This window comes from Equus przewalskii, chromosome 14 (assembly GCF_037783145.1).
Source record: "Equus przewalskii isolate Varuska chromosome 14, EquPr2, whole genome shotgun sequence".
NCBI classification, from domain to species: Eukaryota; Metazoa; Chordata; class Mammalia; order Perissodactyla; family Equidae; genus Equus; species Equus przewalskii.
Window position 1 is genome coordinate 58,583,176 of NC_091844.1, and position 16,242 is coordinate 58,599,417.

The following is a 16,242-nucleotide window of genomic DNA, read 5'->3' on the forward strand; positions in this document are numbered from 1 at the left end:
AGGAAGAGAGAAGTCAGAGAAGGATGGGATGGAGAGGAGAGCTAGAAAGAGAATCATGGGGGAAGAAAAATGCGGACTGGATGTAGAAGGGTAGGGTGATCAGAGGTATATAGGAATGAGGAAGGAGGAAAGAGAAGGAATTGGAGTCTTGTTGGGCTACAGCAAGAATCTGAACTCTAACTTGATGACTTAGGGGAATTGAAAGTATTTTCCCTCATCTTTCAAGATCACAAGTTTAACAAAGATGAAAGTGATGACCTGCTTGTCATGGAGAGCCGAACTTATTTGGATATTTCCCCAGGATCTAATTAGAGTGCTTTGCCAACCCTGAACAAGCAGATCTTTGTCGAGAACAGTACCAAGGACACCAGTTTGAGAGGAGGTTTTTCCAAGTAAAGCAAAGACTCCCCTGGGGCTGCAGCTCAGAGAAGACACACAAACACCAGAATAGTGTGCACAGCCCCCTCTGAAAAGATATAAGGATTCCTTCCACTCCTATCTTCCGCCCCTCCATCTCCTATACCGTGAGTCTCCATGTATGTGAAGCCAGCTGATCTGTAAGCACAAGAGGAGAGGCCTCCTCATCAGAGCTCATGCGGCTAGTGCAGTGGGCTTGGAGATCTAAGTAATCCCTGTCCAGATCAGAGAGAATTCAGGCGGGTGGCTAGGACACAGTTTGACTGGGAGAAGACCATAAAACTGATGGAGAAAAGCACAGCTGATCAAGCTGAAAGAGTGAAACATTGCACCAGCAAAATATCTACAAGTGAAAGATTCTCCCCACCCAGAGGCTATTGATGACTTTGAGTAATATTCCTGGTGTGACACCGAAAGACGTTAGGGCACTATGGTGAGAGCTGACCTTGTGATGGGTTCTCCATATAGGTTATGTAATATGTCTTGGATTCTCTCTTCTCTTTTTCTTTCCTTTCCTCTTCTCTCCTTTCCCTTTCTTTTTTTTCTTTCAAGAAATCTGCCTTCTGCTACACTGTGCCAGTGTATATGCAGGGTTGGAGAGCTGATATCAACATCCTTCTGGACTGTCCACTGGGGTAATAGCTTGAGATTTCAGGGTGGGGTCAGAGAAGGCTAACGCTCCCATCAAGTATAGCGGAAGCACATAAGTTACAGGAAGAGCGATGACCTACAGTGGCTTCTATACCAAATATTGAAAACAGGCTTTAAAATCTTTATATTAATTTAATAAGGATATTATTTGAAATTTGGGAGGAGCGTGGAGGAGGTGAACCAGGAGATGGAGAGCAGAGGGAGAAAGAAGTCGAGAAGTATAGACACGCTTAACCTATTTCATTCTTTTGCCTGGAGCCAGACTCGACTCCCAGAAGAAACTTTTTGACAATGATGAAAGTATTAAGTGCTCAACTTCTTGTCTGTTTCGTACTGGGGGTGAAATTATGGCAACGCAAATAGTTTATTCTTTTTAAAGCCTTCAAAGTAATTTCAACTCCCACAATACAGTACTTAATGAGGGAAATAAACTAAAAGCAATGAAGGAAAATCCAGTTATAGTTTCAAATTAATAACTTAGCTCTTGCCAGTTCACTTTTAGGCCAAAGTAACTCCTGAGCTTCAGCAGCAGGATGTAACCAAATTTGATGGGCATCGATAATGAAACATGTGCCACCTGGTGGTGATCTGTAGCATACAGCTTACTGAGTTGGTGCATGTGGCGCCCAAGTTTAGTTTATAAATCTAACTGGCAATCCTGTCAAGCTGACTTTGTTCCTCCCCACAGGCGTTCAGACAGGGCTGTTTGATCCTGAGGTTGTGGCTCTATCTGGGTGAATCAGACAGAAAAAGCCAAGAACTCCAACTTCTGTGATATTCCAACAAATGAGCAACAGCCCACAAGATCCACTCAGGCTTCAGCTGGCAGCCTGTGCCCCGCAGCTTCCAGCTCTTTCAGCCAGAGGCAGGGCTGACTAGAAAAGGGCAGAGGAGGCTCTTGAGCACTTCGCTTTTTTCTAGGGAAAACCCGAAGTTTTATCTTATAGGTTTGAGAAGATATGACAACCTCAGGTTTGAGGGTCAGGTTGTAGCCATGGTAGATGTTATTTTCACCCCCAGGTGACTTCTCAACAGGAGAAAAAAGTGCTGAAGGCTTGTGGTTTGTAACGGGAAAGGTAGTACATGTTAATAAATTTATTTTAATCTTTGCATGGGGAAAAATATCCACAGGGAAAAGGAGTAGTCTCATTGCATTCTGTATTTCATTCCACTGGTCTATTTAACGTACACATAGAGGCTTCAGAAAAGCTTAGCAAAAAGAAGTATGGTGAGTGAAGAAGGATAATGAAAATCTAACCCAAGGGTGGAAAGATGGCAACAGCGCAAAGCTCAGAACCAGAAACCTCAGAGTAGTACTAAGAGTATTGAGTTGAAGGTTTTCTCTTCTTGTTCTATGAGAAGAAAAGAGGTTAGCTTTGTAATAACTTAAATGAGTAGCATTATCATGGATATGAGAAATAACTGTTATCTTACTTTCATTGAGGATTATGTGGCAGTTTTGATTTTTTTTAACCTCAAGATGTGGGGGAAAGTTCCACTCCTTCCTCAGTAATGCATCATAAGAGAACATCTTAGAGAACCAGGAAGTGACAGCAGGTAGAAAAGAGCTTCAGTGAGCTAAGAACCTATCCAGTATCCCTACTTGATAAATCAGCTGGGAGCTGAAGTAAGAGCTTATAGGCTGTTAAGAGGAAGCCTGAGTGTTGAAATAGGGAGAGACAGAAAGGCTGCTTCTGTTTATCTGAGAAACTGGACATATTACTGTTAGTCAGGGTGGTTTCTTTGAAACCGTGAGGTACTCAGAGAAGCAGTGTGATGTTGAAAGAGCACAAGGTACAGGGCCAGCCAGGCCTGGGTTTGAATTCTGGCACTAATTGGCTGTGAGGCTTTAAACTCTGGACCTTCGTTTCTTCATCTATAGGGTAGGACTCACAGGGTTCTTGTGAAGATTTCGTGAAGTTATAAATGAGGTACCTAGCACAAGACCTGGTTCCTGTGATCCACAGTAAACAATCCCCTCTTTCTCTCTCATTGCCTGGTCCCTAAATTTTCACAGACTAGAGAGGGATGCTGCTGGCTTAGAATCTTAGATGCGGAGCAAAGCCGCACCGAAAGGTAGACTCGGCTTTAGACTTGATAATGTAAACTGAGCAGGTGTTTGGCAACAGCAAGATAGCTAGAGGCCATAGAGACTTCTCAGAGGGCTGAAGGGGCAATCTGGGAGGGTGGGACAAGCTGGATTGGGGTCTAGAAGGGGGAAGGAATTAAGTGGTCAGATGGAGAAGGAAGGACCAATGAGACTCTGGGTGGCCACTGAGAGAAAGTGAAGCCCAGTCCAGAGCCACTATTGCTCACATCTTTAGCTGTGCTGTATTACCCTTTCTGTTTGTTGTTACTTTCTATTTTGTTTACCTCAGTTTTGCAGTAAAATAATTCTTGAAAATAGTCAAGCCGCTTGTGGGTTTGTCAGAGAATACTTTCTCACTTCAGTCATTCAGATAGGTGAGCATTGTGCTTTGGTAACGTGGTATATTCTGACAGCTGCAAAGCCAAGTAAAACTGGGGGGATAATAAGGAGCAGGAAAATACAGTTAGGGGCCTCCCTAGGTAGAGTCACAATTTGTGAACCACCAGTGTATATTACCTGAGAGAATATTTAAAGTAATAATGCTACATTTGTCCATAATAGTCCATAATCCAGACTTTCCATTGTTTGGATTGGCTTTTTCCTCAATTAATCTGGATTATTACATCTTCATTACATTAGTCTTTTCCACCGAATCATTGTTTCCTCCTTCCTGCTTTCTCCCAACAGAGAGGGAAGCAGAGAAAATCTAAATATTATGAACGGATATAGATGGAGGAGGCTTGTCACCTGTCACTCATGCTAGCAGGAGGCTAGCATGCTGTTACACTACACTGCAGACCTTTGGAAGCATTGCCCCACGACGCAGGTATACACACACACACAACACCACAGACTCATGCGTTATCCCGCACGATGGGATCACCTGAACGCATCATAAGAAAGGTCCAAGTTCAGAGTTACATCAGCCCTGTGTCATTTATCTAATGGCCACTTAGTGCTTCAGACCTCCACTGCATCCGTTCCCTTGTACCTCCAGGACACCCGTCATCCCCAGAGGACATGCGGATGGCAATAGAGAGCAGTGCCTTCTCTCCATAGCATTTATTCTCCTTTTAGGTTCTTAATAGACACGCCAGAGACACTGAAGGCCCAGGAGACTATACTCATTTTCTTATCTGCTGAAAATCTAAACTTGAGACTTGCCAGGGGTTACCTGCTGTCACTTCCTATTCTCTTTTCAAAAACTATTTCTGGAACTCTTCACAGGTCCCAGAATTCCCAAAGTGGAAACAAACAACTTACCTTAAATTTTAATCAATCTGAAAAGCAAAGGCAATGAACACATGGATACCTTCTCTCTTTTGAATTCCTCTTTCCGTCTGACCCCTGGAATGTTGCCTTGATCTTCAGGATCAGAGAGATGTTAATGACGTATTTTCTTTCTGATTCAAGCAGTTCTAGAGCCACAGTCTGTCTTTTTGCTTTAAAAATAAACCAAAAGAGGGAATTTTTGTTAACCCCTCCTTCTCAAAACCCTCCTAAATGATAGAAAGCAATAAAAAGATGTGGAAAGCAATAAAAGAGACAGCAAGTTTTTGGAAGATGGAAAACAGGATGGAGGCATGGTAAATAATTCAGCAGAGTACAGGACACAAAACCTTGGTGTTCTCATCTGCTGAGATGCAGAAAGGCTCAAGGATTGGAGGCACCACAGAAAGTGTAAGTAAGGGGCAATGCTGAAAACAGGAGACATAGTCTACATAAAGTGCAATCGAATTTCCAGTTCCCCACTCCAATGCCAGATGGCTTCCTCATTTGCACCCCATGGGAAATGAGACAAATTAAACTAGAGAAGCCCTGCTCTCTGGGACCTGGGTGAAAGACAGCAGACATAGCAGAGTCAGAATTGAGATGCTAAAATGAAAATAAAAGGATTCAGAGAAGGCTTGCATACTCAACACAGAGATTCCCCTCAGCCCCTTTCCCTGCAGGTCCCAGAATGCCAGCAGCCACACTTATACTCTCTAGGCAAGAGACTGGAGGATCTTCCACTGGAGAAGCTGAACTGCCCAAGGGAAAAAGGCTAGAGACACTGACTCAAAGAGGTCACCTATCCAAAAGTTAATTTGCAGGCTGATTGGCCCATAATGAAGCCTACATATCGATAAGTTTGGCCAATACAGACTTTTCAGGTTTGTTTTTATTTAGGGCCTCTCTCTTAGATATAAGTAATTAGCTAAGGATCCTCAGACATTCGAATCAAGCTTACACTGTAAAAGAAAGAGAAGAAAAAAGCGTATACACGTATATTTTTTGAAATGGGGAGGGGGAACCCTGAATAAACAGACACTGCAGGAACAAAAGAAAATTTTTTTTAAATCTTATAATTTATATCCTCAAAATGATATGAGAAAAATATTCTAGCATTTAATAATTATAAGATGCTAATTTTTTAAAAAAACAAAATCCAAAAAAAGAAGAAGAAACTTTTTGGTATTTTTAAAAGATAAAAGGGTAGAAGATAAAGTCCAGGAAATCTCTTGCCTCCCTCTCTCCCCTCCCCAAAAAGAAAGAGATGTATTGAAGAAAAATAGAAGAGAATAAGATGGCAGTAGAGGAAATCAATCCAGGAAATCTGACATCAAATTAGCAGTAGTTTCAGAAAAAGGAAAGAAAATGGATGAGAAGATATTATCAAATTAATAATAGACAAAAAATACCAGGACACGTATTTCCAGAGGAAAAGGCCCATTGTGTTCTGCATAAATAATGAAAAAGAGGCACATCATCGTAAGGTACACTAGATTACTGTGAAACTTTAGCACACTGAAGATAAAGAGAAGATCCTAAAAGTTACCAGGGAGAAAAATCAGGTAACTTAGAAAGGACTGGAGATCAGAATGGTATTGGACTTTCCAATAACCACATTAGAAGTTAGAAGACAATGGAATAATTGTTTCAAAATGATGATGGAAAATGATTTTCTATTCAATTATCAACATTTGTGCAAGTATGCAGAAGCTGCTGGATGATGGTTTCCATCAAAACAAGGAGTAGCTGAGGAAGGACACACAAGATTTAAAAACACACACACAGAGGAATCTAACATAAGAGAAATATGAAGGGAATTTCTAGGAAGCCTGGGAAGTCCTTGGACGGTAGCAGTGCAATGGGCCAGAATGGAGTAGGGTGACAGAGGTCTCTAGGACAAATGCTTTAAAAATAAAAAGAATGTAAATGATAGATTTTCTGTGAATTGCTAAGAAAATTTGAAAATATCTCTGTAAATGGAAACGTATACCATGTTCTTCAATTGGAGGACTCAGTACTCTCAAGATGTCAATTCTCTGCTAATTGGAATAAAAGAATATAGACTCTAGAGTTAGACCCACCCATATATGATCACTGGACCGTCCCTATGCAATTCAACGTGGAAAGGAAAGTCTTTTCAGTAAACAGTGCTGAGGCAACTGGACAGCTATATGGGGGAAAAAAATGAACCTGAACTCCTTCCTCACACGACACATCAAAATTTATCCGTTATTAAGTCATAGACCTAACTGTGAAAGCTAAAATCTTTACAACCTTTGGATAGCAAAGATTTCTTGGAAGGACACACAAATCAAAATTGAACTTCATCAAAACTAAAAAGCTCTGTTCATCAGGAGACTATTAAGAAAGTGAAAAAGCAAGCCAAAAACTGGAGTAAAATATTCTGTTTTTGTTAAGGAAGATTAGCCCTGAGCTAACATCTGCTGCCAATCCTCCTCTTTCTGCGGAGGAAGACTGGCCCTGAGCTAACATCCATGCCCGTCTTCCTCTACTTTATATGTGGGACGCCTACCACAGCATGGCTAGCCAAGCAGTGCCATGTCCGCACCCAGGATCTGGGCCGGTGAACCCCAGGCCACCGAAGTGGAATGTGGGCACTTAACCGCTGCACTACTAGGCCAGCCCCTGGAGTAAAATATTCTTAATACATGTATCTGACAAAGAACTCATATTCAAAACATATTAAGAAATCCTGCTAACAGACAATAAAAAGATAAACAACCCAATTTAAAAGTTGGACAAAGGACTTTTAGGAGCTTCATAAAAGAAGATATATGTATCCCATAAGCATATGAAAAGATGCTCAACATCATTAGTCATCAGGGAAGTGCAAATTAAAACTACAATATGATACCCGTACGCTACGAGAAAGGCTCAAATTACAGACTGACCATGCTAAATACGGGGAAGGGTGTGAAGCAACCGGAACTCTCAGACGTCGCTGGTGAGAATATAAAATGTTCCAACCACTTTTGTAAGCTGCTTGATGTTTTCTTTTAAAATTAAACGTAATCCTATCTTATAACCTAAAGATTCTACTCCTAGGTATACTCCCAAGAGAAATGAGGGCATACATCCTAAAGAAGATTAGTACAAGAACATTCGTAGCAGTTTTATTCATAATAGCTCTAAACTGGAAACAATCCAAATGTCCATCAACAGGAGAATGGGTAAAGAAATTGTGGTAAATTTATTCAACGTGACTAATAAAAAGGAAAGAACCACTGAATGAATTACACATAACACATTACATTGGGAGAAAGAAGCCAGACACAAAAGACTACACACTGTATTATTCCATTTACATCCAGTTCAAGAGCAGACAAAACTAATTTATGGTGACAGAAGTCAGAATAGTGGTTCTGTGGGTGGGTATTGACTGGAAAATTGCATGACAGAACATTCTAGGGTAATAGAAATATCATATATCACGGTCTGGGTAGTGGTCAAAAGAGGGTTTACATATATAGAAAGTCAATGAGCTTAAACTAAGGCTTTGTGAATTTTAGTCTATATAAATTAACCGTCAATAAAGTACTGATTAAAAAAAAGCAGGATAAACTTTTTTAAAACATGGGAGCAAGTACGAGAAGAAACTGTTGAAAGAATTTAAAGTGGTGGCTGCTGTTCTTTGTAACAAACCTTTTTGTTTATTTTCATGTATTTGATAATAAAAAATAATTTTAAAAAATTACCTCCCACAGAAAAAGGAACTCTCATACACTGCTGGTGGGAATGCAAACCAGTGCAGCCACTATAGAAAACAGTATGGAGATTTCTCAAAAAATTAAAAATAGAACTACCTTATAACCCAGCCATCCCAGTACCGAGTATCTATCCAAAGAACTTGAAATCAGCAATTCCAAAAGTCCCATGCACCTCTATGTTCGTTGCAGCATTATTTACAATAGCCAAGACGTGGAAGCAACCTAAATGCCCGTCAACCGATGATTGGATAAAGAAGATATGGTATATATATATATACACAACGGAATACAACTCAGCCATAAAAAAAGATAAAATCATCCCATTCACAACAATATGGATGGACCTTGAAGGTATTATGTTAAGCGAAATAAGCCAGATAGAGAAAGACGAACTCTGTATGACTCCACTCATAGGTGGAAGTTAAACACAGAGACAAAGAGAACTAATTGGTGGTTACCAGGGGAAAGAGGGGGTGGGGGGAGGGCACAAAGGGGGGAGTGGTGCCCCTACAACATGACTAACGATAGTGTACAACTGAAATTTCACAAGGTTGTAAAAAAAAAAACCAAAAAACAGAACAAAACAAAAAAAATTACCGCCCACAAAATAGTTGGAGGGAAATACCATTGTTTGACATGTAGTAAGTGTTCAGTAAGGACTGATGATTTGAAGGAAAAGAAGGAGGGAAGAAAGGATGGAGGAAGGGAGAACAGACCCTGTCACAGTGTTGGACATTTTGGTGGTAGACACAAGATTCATATATTGAAAATTCCGCATCATTGAATAAGTGGCTCACAAAATTCTGCCCTCTTCTCCACCAACCTTATGCCTTTTTTTCCCCAAAGCACTACATTACTAAGTGTCATGGATACCCAGAACCAAGGTGGTAGTCCCAGCTGGCCATGTGACCTCAAGTGGGGCCCTTCACCTCTATAGGCTTTAGTTTGTTCATCTGAAGAGGAAACCAGAGACAAGGTGGTCTTGTATGTCCACTGAATCTAAATTGCAAGGATTCTAGCCCTTAGGTTTCCTGCTCTTTAAAATTTCAGCCTCCATTCCCCCTTGGAACTTACCAGCTAGAGAGGTTTCACATAATACATTTTCCAAGGAGCTGTGTCTGCCCTGGCTAGTTTCCTTGAGTTTATCTGGGTGGTCTTTTGTGACGTATTCCTCACCCCATTCTTTACCATCCTTAAGTTGCCTCCACACACCAGATGGGAGATGGCCCTTGGATTGGATATCAGCTGAGAGGCAAGACTTAAGGTTTTCTTCTGCTTCTGGAGTTGTTGGGTTCATTCCTGAAAAATAATACCTGCCATCACGATCTGACTTAAAAAAAGAATTGTATTTGTTACTAACTCTTAAATATTATACCCCTGTTTGGTGGCAACTATCTCTTGAGAATTAAATATATCAATTAAGGATTAAAAGTCTTCACAGTGACAAAGGATTGCCTTTCTCTGTTTCTGGTCTATACATCCTCTACTCTTTGTATGTAGTTTCTACTAAATAAGGAATTAAAAAAATAAATTTATAAAATAATATAATTAGCTTATAGTACTATCTATTGGCTCCTCATATTTGCTTCCTTTCAGGTGCTTCCTTTCACACTACGAAAGAAAATACAGAAAGAGGAGGAAGAACAGTGCTAAAGATGATGTTGTCTTTTGAAATTTGTCCTCCTCGGCCCTGATGATGGTAAGTTGCAGAAAGGAAGGAGAAAGGGAGAGAGGGGAGATGAAATAATTTATAAAATTCTGGTGAATTGTCTATTAAGTAAATTATTTTATTTATTTATTTTGAGGAACAGTGGCCCTGAGCTAACTACTGCCAGTCCTCCTCTTTTTTGCTGAGGAAGACTGGCCCTGAGCTAACATCCATGCCCATCTTCCTCTACTTTATACGTGGGACGCCTACCACAGCATGGCATGCCAAGTGGTGCCATGTCCGCACCCAGGATCTGAACCAGCAAACGCCGGGCAGCTGAGAAGCGGAATGTGCGAACAGAACCACTGCGCCACTGGGCCAGCCCCATAAGTAAATAATTTTAAATTAAATTAACTATAAAATATGTGATCCACAGAAAATTTAAGTCATGCTACATATACCTGTGAGTTCTCAGCAAAAGTTAATTCACTGGTAATTGAAATGAGCCAGAAAGAACCAAGAAAACTGGTTTTGTCTTAACCTTCCCCACCCCTTCTCTCTCCTTGGGTTTAACTGAGTCATTGACTTACTCCAGCACACGTCTTGGAATCTTAGAAACCATAATGCTTTATCTTGCCCGTGTTCTTTCATGCCTGGTTGGGGACTAAGGGAGCAGGAGCAAGGAAGGTAGAAGAAGGGAAAGGGTGGAATTACTAGAAGAAAAGAGAACTCAAGGAGCCACTTACCGGGACCCATCATTCCCTTCACATTACTATCTCCTACATGCATGGATCGGGACTCTTGGGCTGCAAAGAAAGGAAAGTTTTCAATCAGTATCCATTCCACTAACATGGACTAGCATGTTCTATTCAGGCACTGGGGACAGACTCACAGAGTTTACAGTATACTGGGGAAGACAGCAGTAAAAAAAGCAAAATTACAATATAGTATGGCAAGCACTATTTTCCCATTTGCAAAAAGACGTAATAAGTGGTACCTACCTCATAGACTACCATGAGAATTAAATCAGTTAATATTTGCAAACTGCATGCAGTAAGAGCTAAATTATTGTTTAACTACGATGGTGAGGATGGTAATGATGAGAAGAGCCAAAATGATGTTAAAATGTGAGTCAGACCCTGTCACTCCTCTGCTTATCTCTCCAATGGCTTCGCATTTCTTTGTAAAAGCTGAAGAACTTATAATGATCATAAGGTCCTAAAATGTCTGCCCCCCTCCTCTGCCTGCTGCTTCTTTTCTTCTTTTAAAACTCCATCTCCTATTTTTCCCCTTGTTCGCTCTGTTTTAGCCTCACTGGTCCTCTTGCTATTCTTTAAACATGTCAATTACGTTCCCACCAGGACCTCGGCACGGGCTGTTTCCTTTCTTCCCCTCTGTATCCATAAGCTAACTTTCTCACCTCCTTTAGGTCTTTACCTGGCACCCTCTCTAAAATCAGACCTGCATTTCCTTATTTTTCTCCTTATCACTGTCTACCATGCCACATATTTTATCTATCTTGTTCATTGTCTGCTTCCTTCAGAACAAAGGCTCCATGAAGACAGGGCTATTTGTTGTTTTGTTCATAACTATATCCCACCCCTTAAATCAGTGCCTGGGGTGGATGGATGGATGGATGGGTAGGTGAACGGAGAGATAGAAGGAAGGATGAATGGGTAGCAGAATGGCCAATGCCTTGACTGCAACCTCACAAGAGAGCTTGAGCTGAGGCACCCAGCTAAGCTGTGCACAGATTCCTGACTCAGAGAATCTGTGACATAATGAATGTTTGCTATTTTAAGCCAATAAATTTTGGGGCAATAGATAACAATTGTATCATTTTATAATTAACTGTAAGTAAGCCAACCCTTTCTGAAAGTTTGGTCCTTTGACTCTGAGTTTTAACATAACCTACCAGCAATCGTATCCAGAATGTCATATTACGGAACATTATTCCCAAATTTCTGCAGCAACTCGGTAGAATAAACTATGTTATATAAACCATGCCTATATAAGAGGGAGGAAAGGAGTTAAATCCATCTGGGCACTTTGCAAATATAAAGTATGGTCTTTTATTTTGTGAACACATTCAGCTGCCCCAGATCTGGCATTGATCTGACCTCTAATTTGCAAGCCCATCCTGTATTCTTCCCTATCAAAATCCTCCTTTTATGTTATGCTCTCCATGACATGGAGCAAAGAAAATAGAGCCACCTGTGATGAACCCATTCCCCACATGGATGAAGTGAGTTTTCCCAGGCTGCACTGATCGGTATGTAAAATAACTACTCAAATGGGTAAAAAACTAAAAATAAAAAAGCAAATCTAAACTTTGAAGTTAATACTGATTAAAAGCCATTTGACTTAATTTTTAAATTCAGTTATTCAAAACACATTTATTGTCTATGAGTATATGAGTGAGCTCCACTCACTTAAGCGATAAGGGTGGGAAAGCACCAGTCCTGCCCTTGAGGAGCTTACAATTGGTTGAGAAGGCATTGAGCTTCTTTTGGAGACTTTCTACATGTGACCAAAAAAAAAGGAGAAGAAGAAAATTCATCTAAATGATGTTAATATCTTCATTCATGCTCCTGTGTATAAGGTGCTTTGCTTGAGATTGCTGAGGATACAAAGACGTAGCAAACATGTGACCGAACATGGTTACAGACATCCCTTGGAAAGCCAGTTTCTTCAGTACTGCCTGCAAACAATTTTCTAGTATCTGTTCTGTCATCCCTCAGATCAGGGACGTGGTGGTGACTATTTCAGCCCACAGACAGCACCAGCTCTGGTCTTCCAGGGAAGGAGGACAGAGTTAGACGACACTGACATCACTGCCTGCCAGTTAGAGCAGATATGATTTTCTCATATGAGTGAAACCTTTGCTGAAAAAAAGGCAGAACACACAATTTTGTGTCTATGCAGAGAGACAAGGATTGAGAAGTAATGTGGAAAATAAAACGATTTATTAGAGTGAATAATTTTTTTAACATTTTTCTTCTATGGTTGGTATAGTATTATTGTGCAATAAATTATTTCTACTCCATTTGAAATTTAGAATACTCAGATTAGCATTTTCCCAATAGAGAAAATCTTTTAAAATTTGGAAGACTCTCCTACTCTCTCAGATCCTCTGGATTCTTCTAAATTGCAGATACAAGAGGAAAAATCTGAGCAATACTCCATCTTCCTCTAATGAGGATGGAGGACGTAAACCCATTCTTACTATTCTTAAGAATTTAGGAATCAAGGGGGAAAATGCATGGCTAATTCAGTATGCTTTGTCAACTGTACCTTTTTCATAGGCCTGAGAAGGCAAGAGGTTGGTAAAGTCTTCACTGGGAAGAACAGGCTCAGGGATATTGATCGAACGGAAAGGACTGCCTTGTGCTTGTGGAGGCCCAGCCGGTGAGGTGTGTTCTTCTTTTTGAGTTTTCCTGTGGAAGAGAAACAAAGACCCTTAATACCTGATGGGTTAAGAATAGAGTCAGTTCAGAGTAACTCAAGAAAATTTCTAAATTATTAGGTTGAACCATACAAAATTTCTTTTTTTGTAAATTAAAAATGGTTAAACACTAACAATTCATATGGTTCATCTTAATTCATTACCAAAGCTGGAGAAAAAATTTCAAATACCTATAAATCACCTTTTAATTGTAATATCCACATTCTTATTTTTCTGTTACTGACTTCCCTATCATCAGAGTTGTTACAGAGTTTGCAGTGGGGACAATTTGCTTGAGATGATTGACATTCGCTTAACAAAGCAACACAAAGGTACCCGGAAGCAGCAGGTCTTCCACTGAAAACAATAAGCCACTCTCCAGGGTCACATAATATTAAAAATGTACAACAATAAAGATTATATATGTTTAGTGATGAAACTTTACTTGATTCAACCTGGTTGACATATTGTTTAACATAAATTTATTTTCAATAGTAGAAGTAAAATAGTAGCATTAGAGAAATTTTGGAAAATTAATTAAAAAGAAAATCACTGGCGACTTCAGTATCTTACAACAACCATTTTCAACTATATCTTTCTAGATGTATTTTACATGTTTTTACAGTTGAAGTCAAATTCTACATGCCACTGCATATCATTTTCATTTAACTTCCTATTGTATTAAGTGCATTTTCTGTAACAGTTTCTATCTATTTTTAGTATTAACCAACTTTAATGGCTCTGTAACGTCCATCCCATGCTGGCCCAGTGGCTAGGTAGCACTATGCCGACAGCAGAGAAGATGTTCCCTGTGCCTCCATAAAAGCCATTGCTTATGGGTTTGCCTTTGGTAAATTTTTTGTAAGACACTTACTTGGCTTTCACTTTTCGAGATTCTCTTCGCTTTTCCTGCTGAAGTTGTTCAATTTTCTGTTGCATTTCTTCTTGTTTGGAAGTGATGGCCTGGATCATTGACATGGCATTGCTCAGCTCTTCCTAGGAAAGAAGAATCGATATGTATTTAATCTGGTATATGGTATAAAAGAACATAACGTAATATCTAGTACATAGTAAGCTTTTAATACGTATTTGTGGAATGAATGAGAGATGAAAATTTTACTTCTATTGTGCCCTCTGATTTTAACACAGAGATACAAGAAAAAAAAACATGACATAGATGTTTTTCCATGATAATTAGTGAATGAGCCAAAGAGAAAATTCTGATATTTGGCTGTTATGCAAAATGCGAAGTTTTCTACTTCTGATATTAAAGCCAAGAATCTCTCTTCAGCAGGGACACAAAAGAGGAGCCTACCTTGAAATAGTTTAATGAATTCTTCATCTCGGTAACTTTTTCTTCCATGGAACATCTGCAGCTCTTAACCTTCTCTTCCAAAGCATATTCTCCATGTTGAATTCTTGACAGTTCTTGCATTGCTTCCGTGAAACCAGTTTTGAGTTCAGAGGCTAGGGCCTGCAACTAAACAGTACACGAAGAGTGAATTCAACTTGCTATAAATTATTATAAGTAGTACCATTGACCCCATGGTTTTTTCTGTTGTTTGAGAAATCAGGCTCTTGAAAATCTACAGACCTCATTTACTGGTAGACTAAAGTTTGGACAACTTAAAACAACCTTGGCCCATTCATCTAGGGAAAAGAGGGTCCTTTTTATACAGCACATGCTAAAGCTTGATAGTGACAAGAAATCAAGCAAGTAATTAAGTTTACAAGTATTCCTGCAAGCTGCTATTTATTCTAACACCTTTGATTAAAATGAGATTTTTAAAAACCTTGAAAAGCAACATATGCATGTGAAAGACAATCTTGATTGGGTAATTCTTCAAATTCCGTGAAAGAAGGGATGGATCATATTATCCCTACTTGTTAGGAGAAGACGAAGAAATTCAGTTCTTTTTTTCCTTAAAAAAATTAAATGATAAAAGAGTAATAACTAAGCTTTTCTGAGAATTTCTTTGAAAGGGAAGAATTTATTTTTATGTATATGCTTAAACGATGTCATGGAAAAAGAGAGAGTGACATTTTCAGTGGCAGTGGGCTTTAATCCATAAGGAGGGCACAGAAATATCTACAATGGTAGGAGCTCAGCACTGTTGTTCACAGGGATACGAATTGTCTTCAGCAGTCAAGCCTGATCATGTAGGAATGCACACATTGGACTTCTCTTGTCACCTTCCACACCATGAAAAGGGTGTCAATTTTGGAGTCAGATAAGGTACAAAGGTACAAATTCTAGCTCTCTCCTACAAGTACCAAGACCTTTGGCAAGTTTTTTAACCTCTTTGCAGCAGTTTCCTCATCCATAAAATAGCTATAGTAACATCTATTTCACAGGGCTGCTTGACAATTAAATTAATAAATGTAGGTAAAGTGTCTGCCGCCGTGCATGCTTGGTGTTCGAGAAATTTTAATTCTCCTCCTTTAAGTTGCAAATCAAAAAGTTAAGCACAAAGGGCTGATCCGGTAGCATAGTGGTTAAGTTTGCACACTCCACTTTGGCAGCCTGGGGTTTGCGGGTTTGGATCCCAGGTGCAGACCTATGCACAGCTCTTCAAGCCGTGCTGTGGTGGCATCCCACATAAAAAAAACTAGAAGAAGATTGCCACAGATGTTAGCTCAGGGACAATCTTCCTCAAGCAAAAAAGAGGAAGATTGGCAACAGATGTTAGCTCAGAGCCAGTCTTCCTCAGCAAAAGAAAAAAAGAAAAGAAAGAAAGAAAAAAGTTAAGCACAGACAGAAATGTGGAGAAAATGGAGCACTTCTAAAGTTCAGTTTTATTTATTGAACAAATGTAAAAAGTATTTTCAACAGACAGAAAGTTTAGATAATAATAACAATAAGATAACAATAACATTACTTTCTTGACACGATCTTATGCTCTGCTAAGTAGAGGAACTCTTAGCTACAGATCTCTCTTTAAAACAGAACTTTTTAGTAGGTTCATTCTATAATTAAAAGTATCCCCCAAGT

The 16,242-nt window shown here is 39.6% G+C and overlaps 1 protein-coding gene across 38 annotated transcripts in view; it reads right to left on the bottom strand.

The window, feature by feature from the left end:
* Nucleotides 1-16,242, bottom strand: part of ARHGEF33 (Rho guanine nucleotide exchange factor 33) — a 117,349-nt gene that overhangs the window by 68,787 nt on the left and 32,320 nt on the right. For all 38 annotated transcript variants that reach the window (XM_070572897.1, XM_070572908.1, XM_070572906.1 and 35 more), the window contains 6 exons: nucleotides 14,566-14,730; nucleotides 14,125-14,246; nucleotides 13,100-13,242; nucleotides 10,552-10,611; nucleotides 9,232-9,456; nucleotides 4,470-4,599 (listed from right to left, as the gene is read on the bottom strand). In XM_070572897.1, coding sequence (XP_070428998.1) covers nucleotides 4,470-4,599; nucleotides 9,232-9,456; nucleotides 10,552-10,611; nucleotides 13,100-13,242; nucleotides 14,125-14,246; nucleotides 14,566-14,730 — 845 coding nt within the window. The remainder of the gene's footprint in view (nucleotides 1-4,469; nucleotides 4,600-9,231; nucleotides 9,457-10,551; nucleotides 10,612-13,099; nucleotides 13,243-14,124; nucleotides 14,247-14,565; nucleotides 14,731-16,242) is intronic.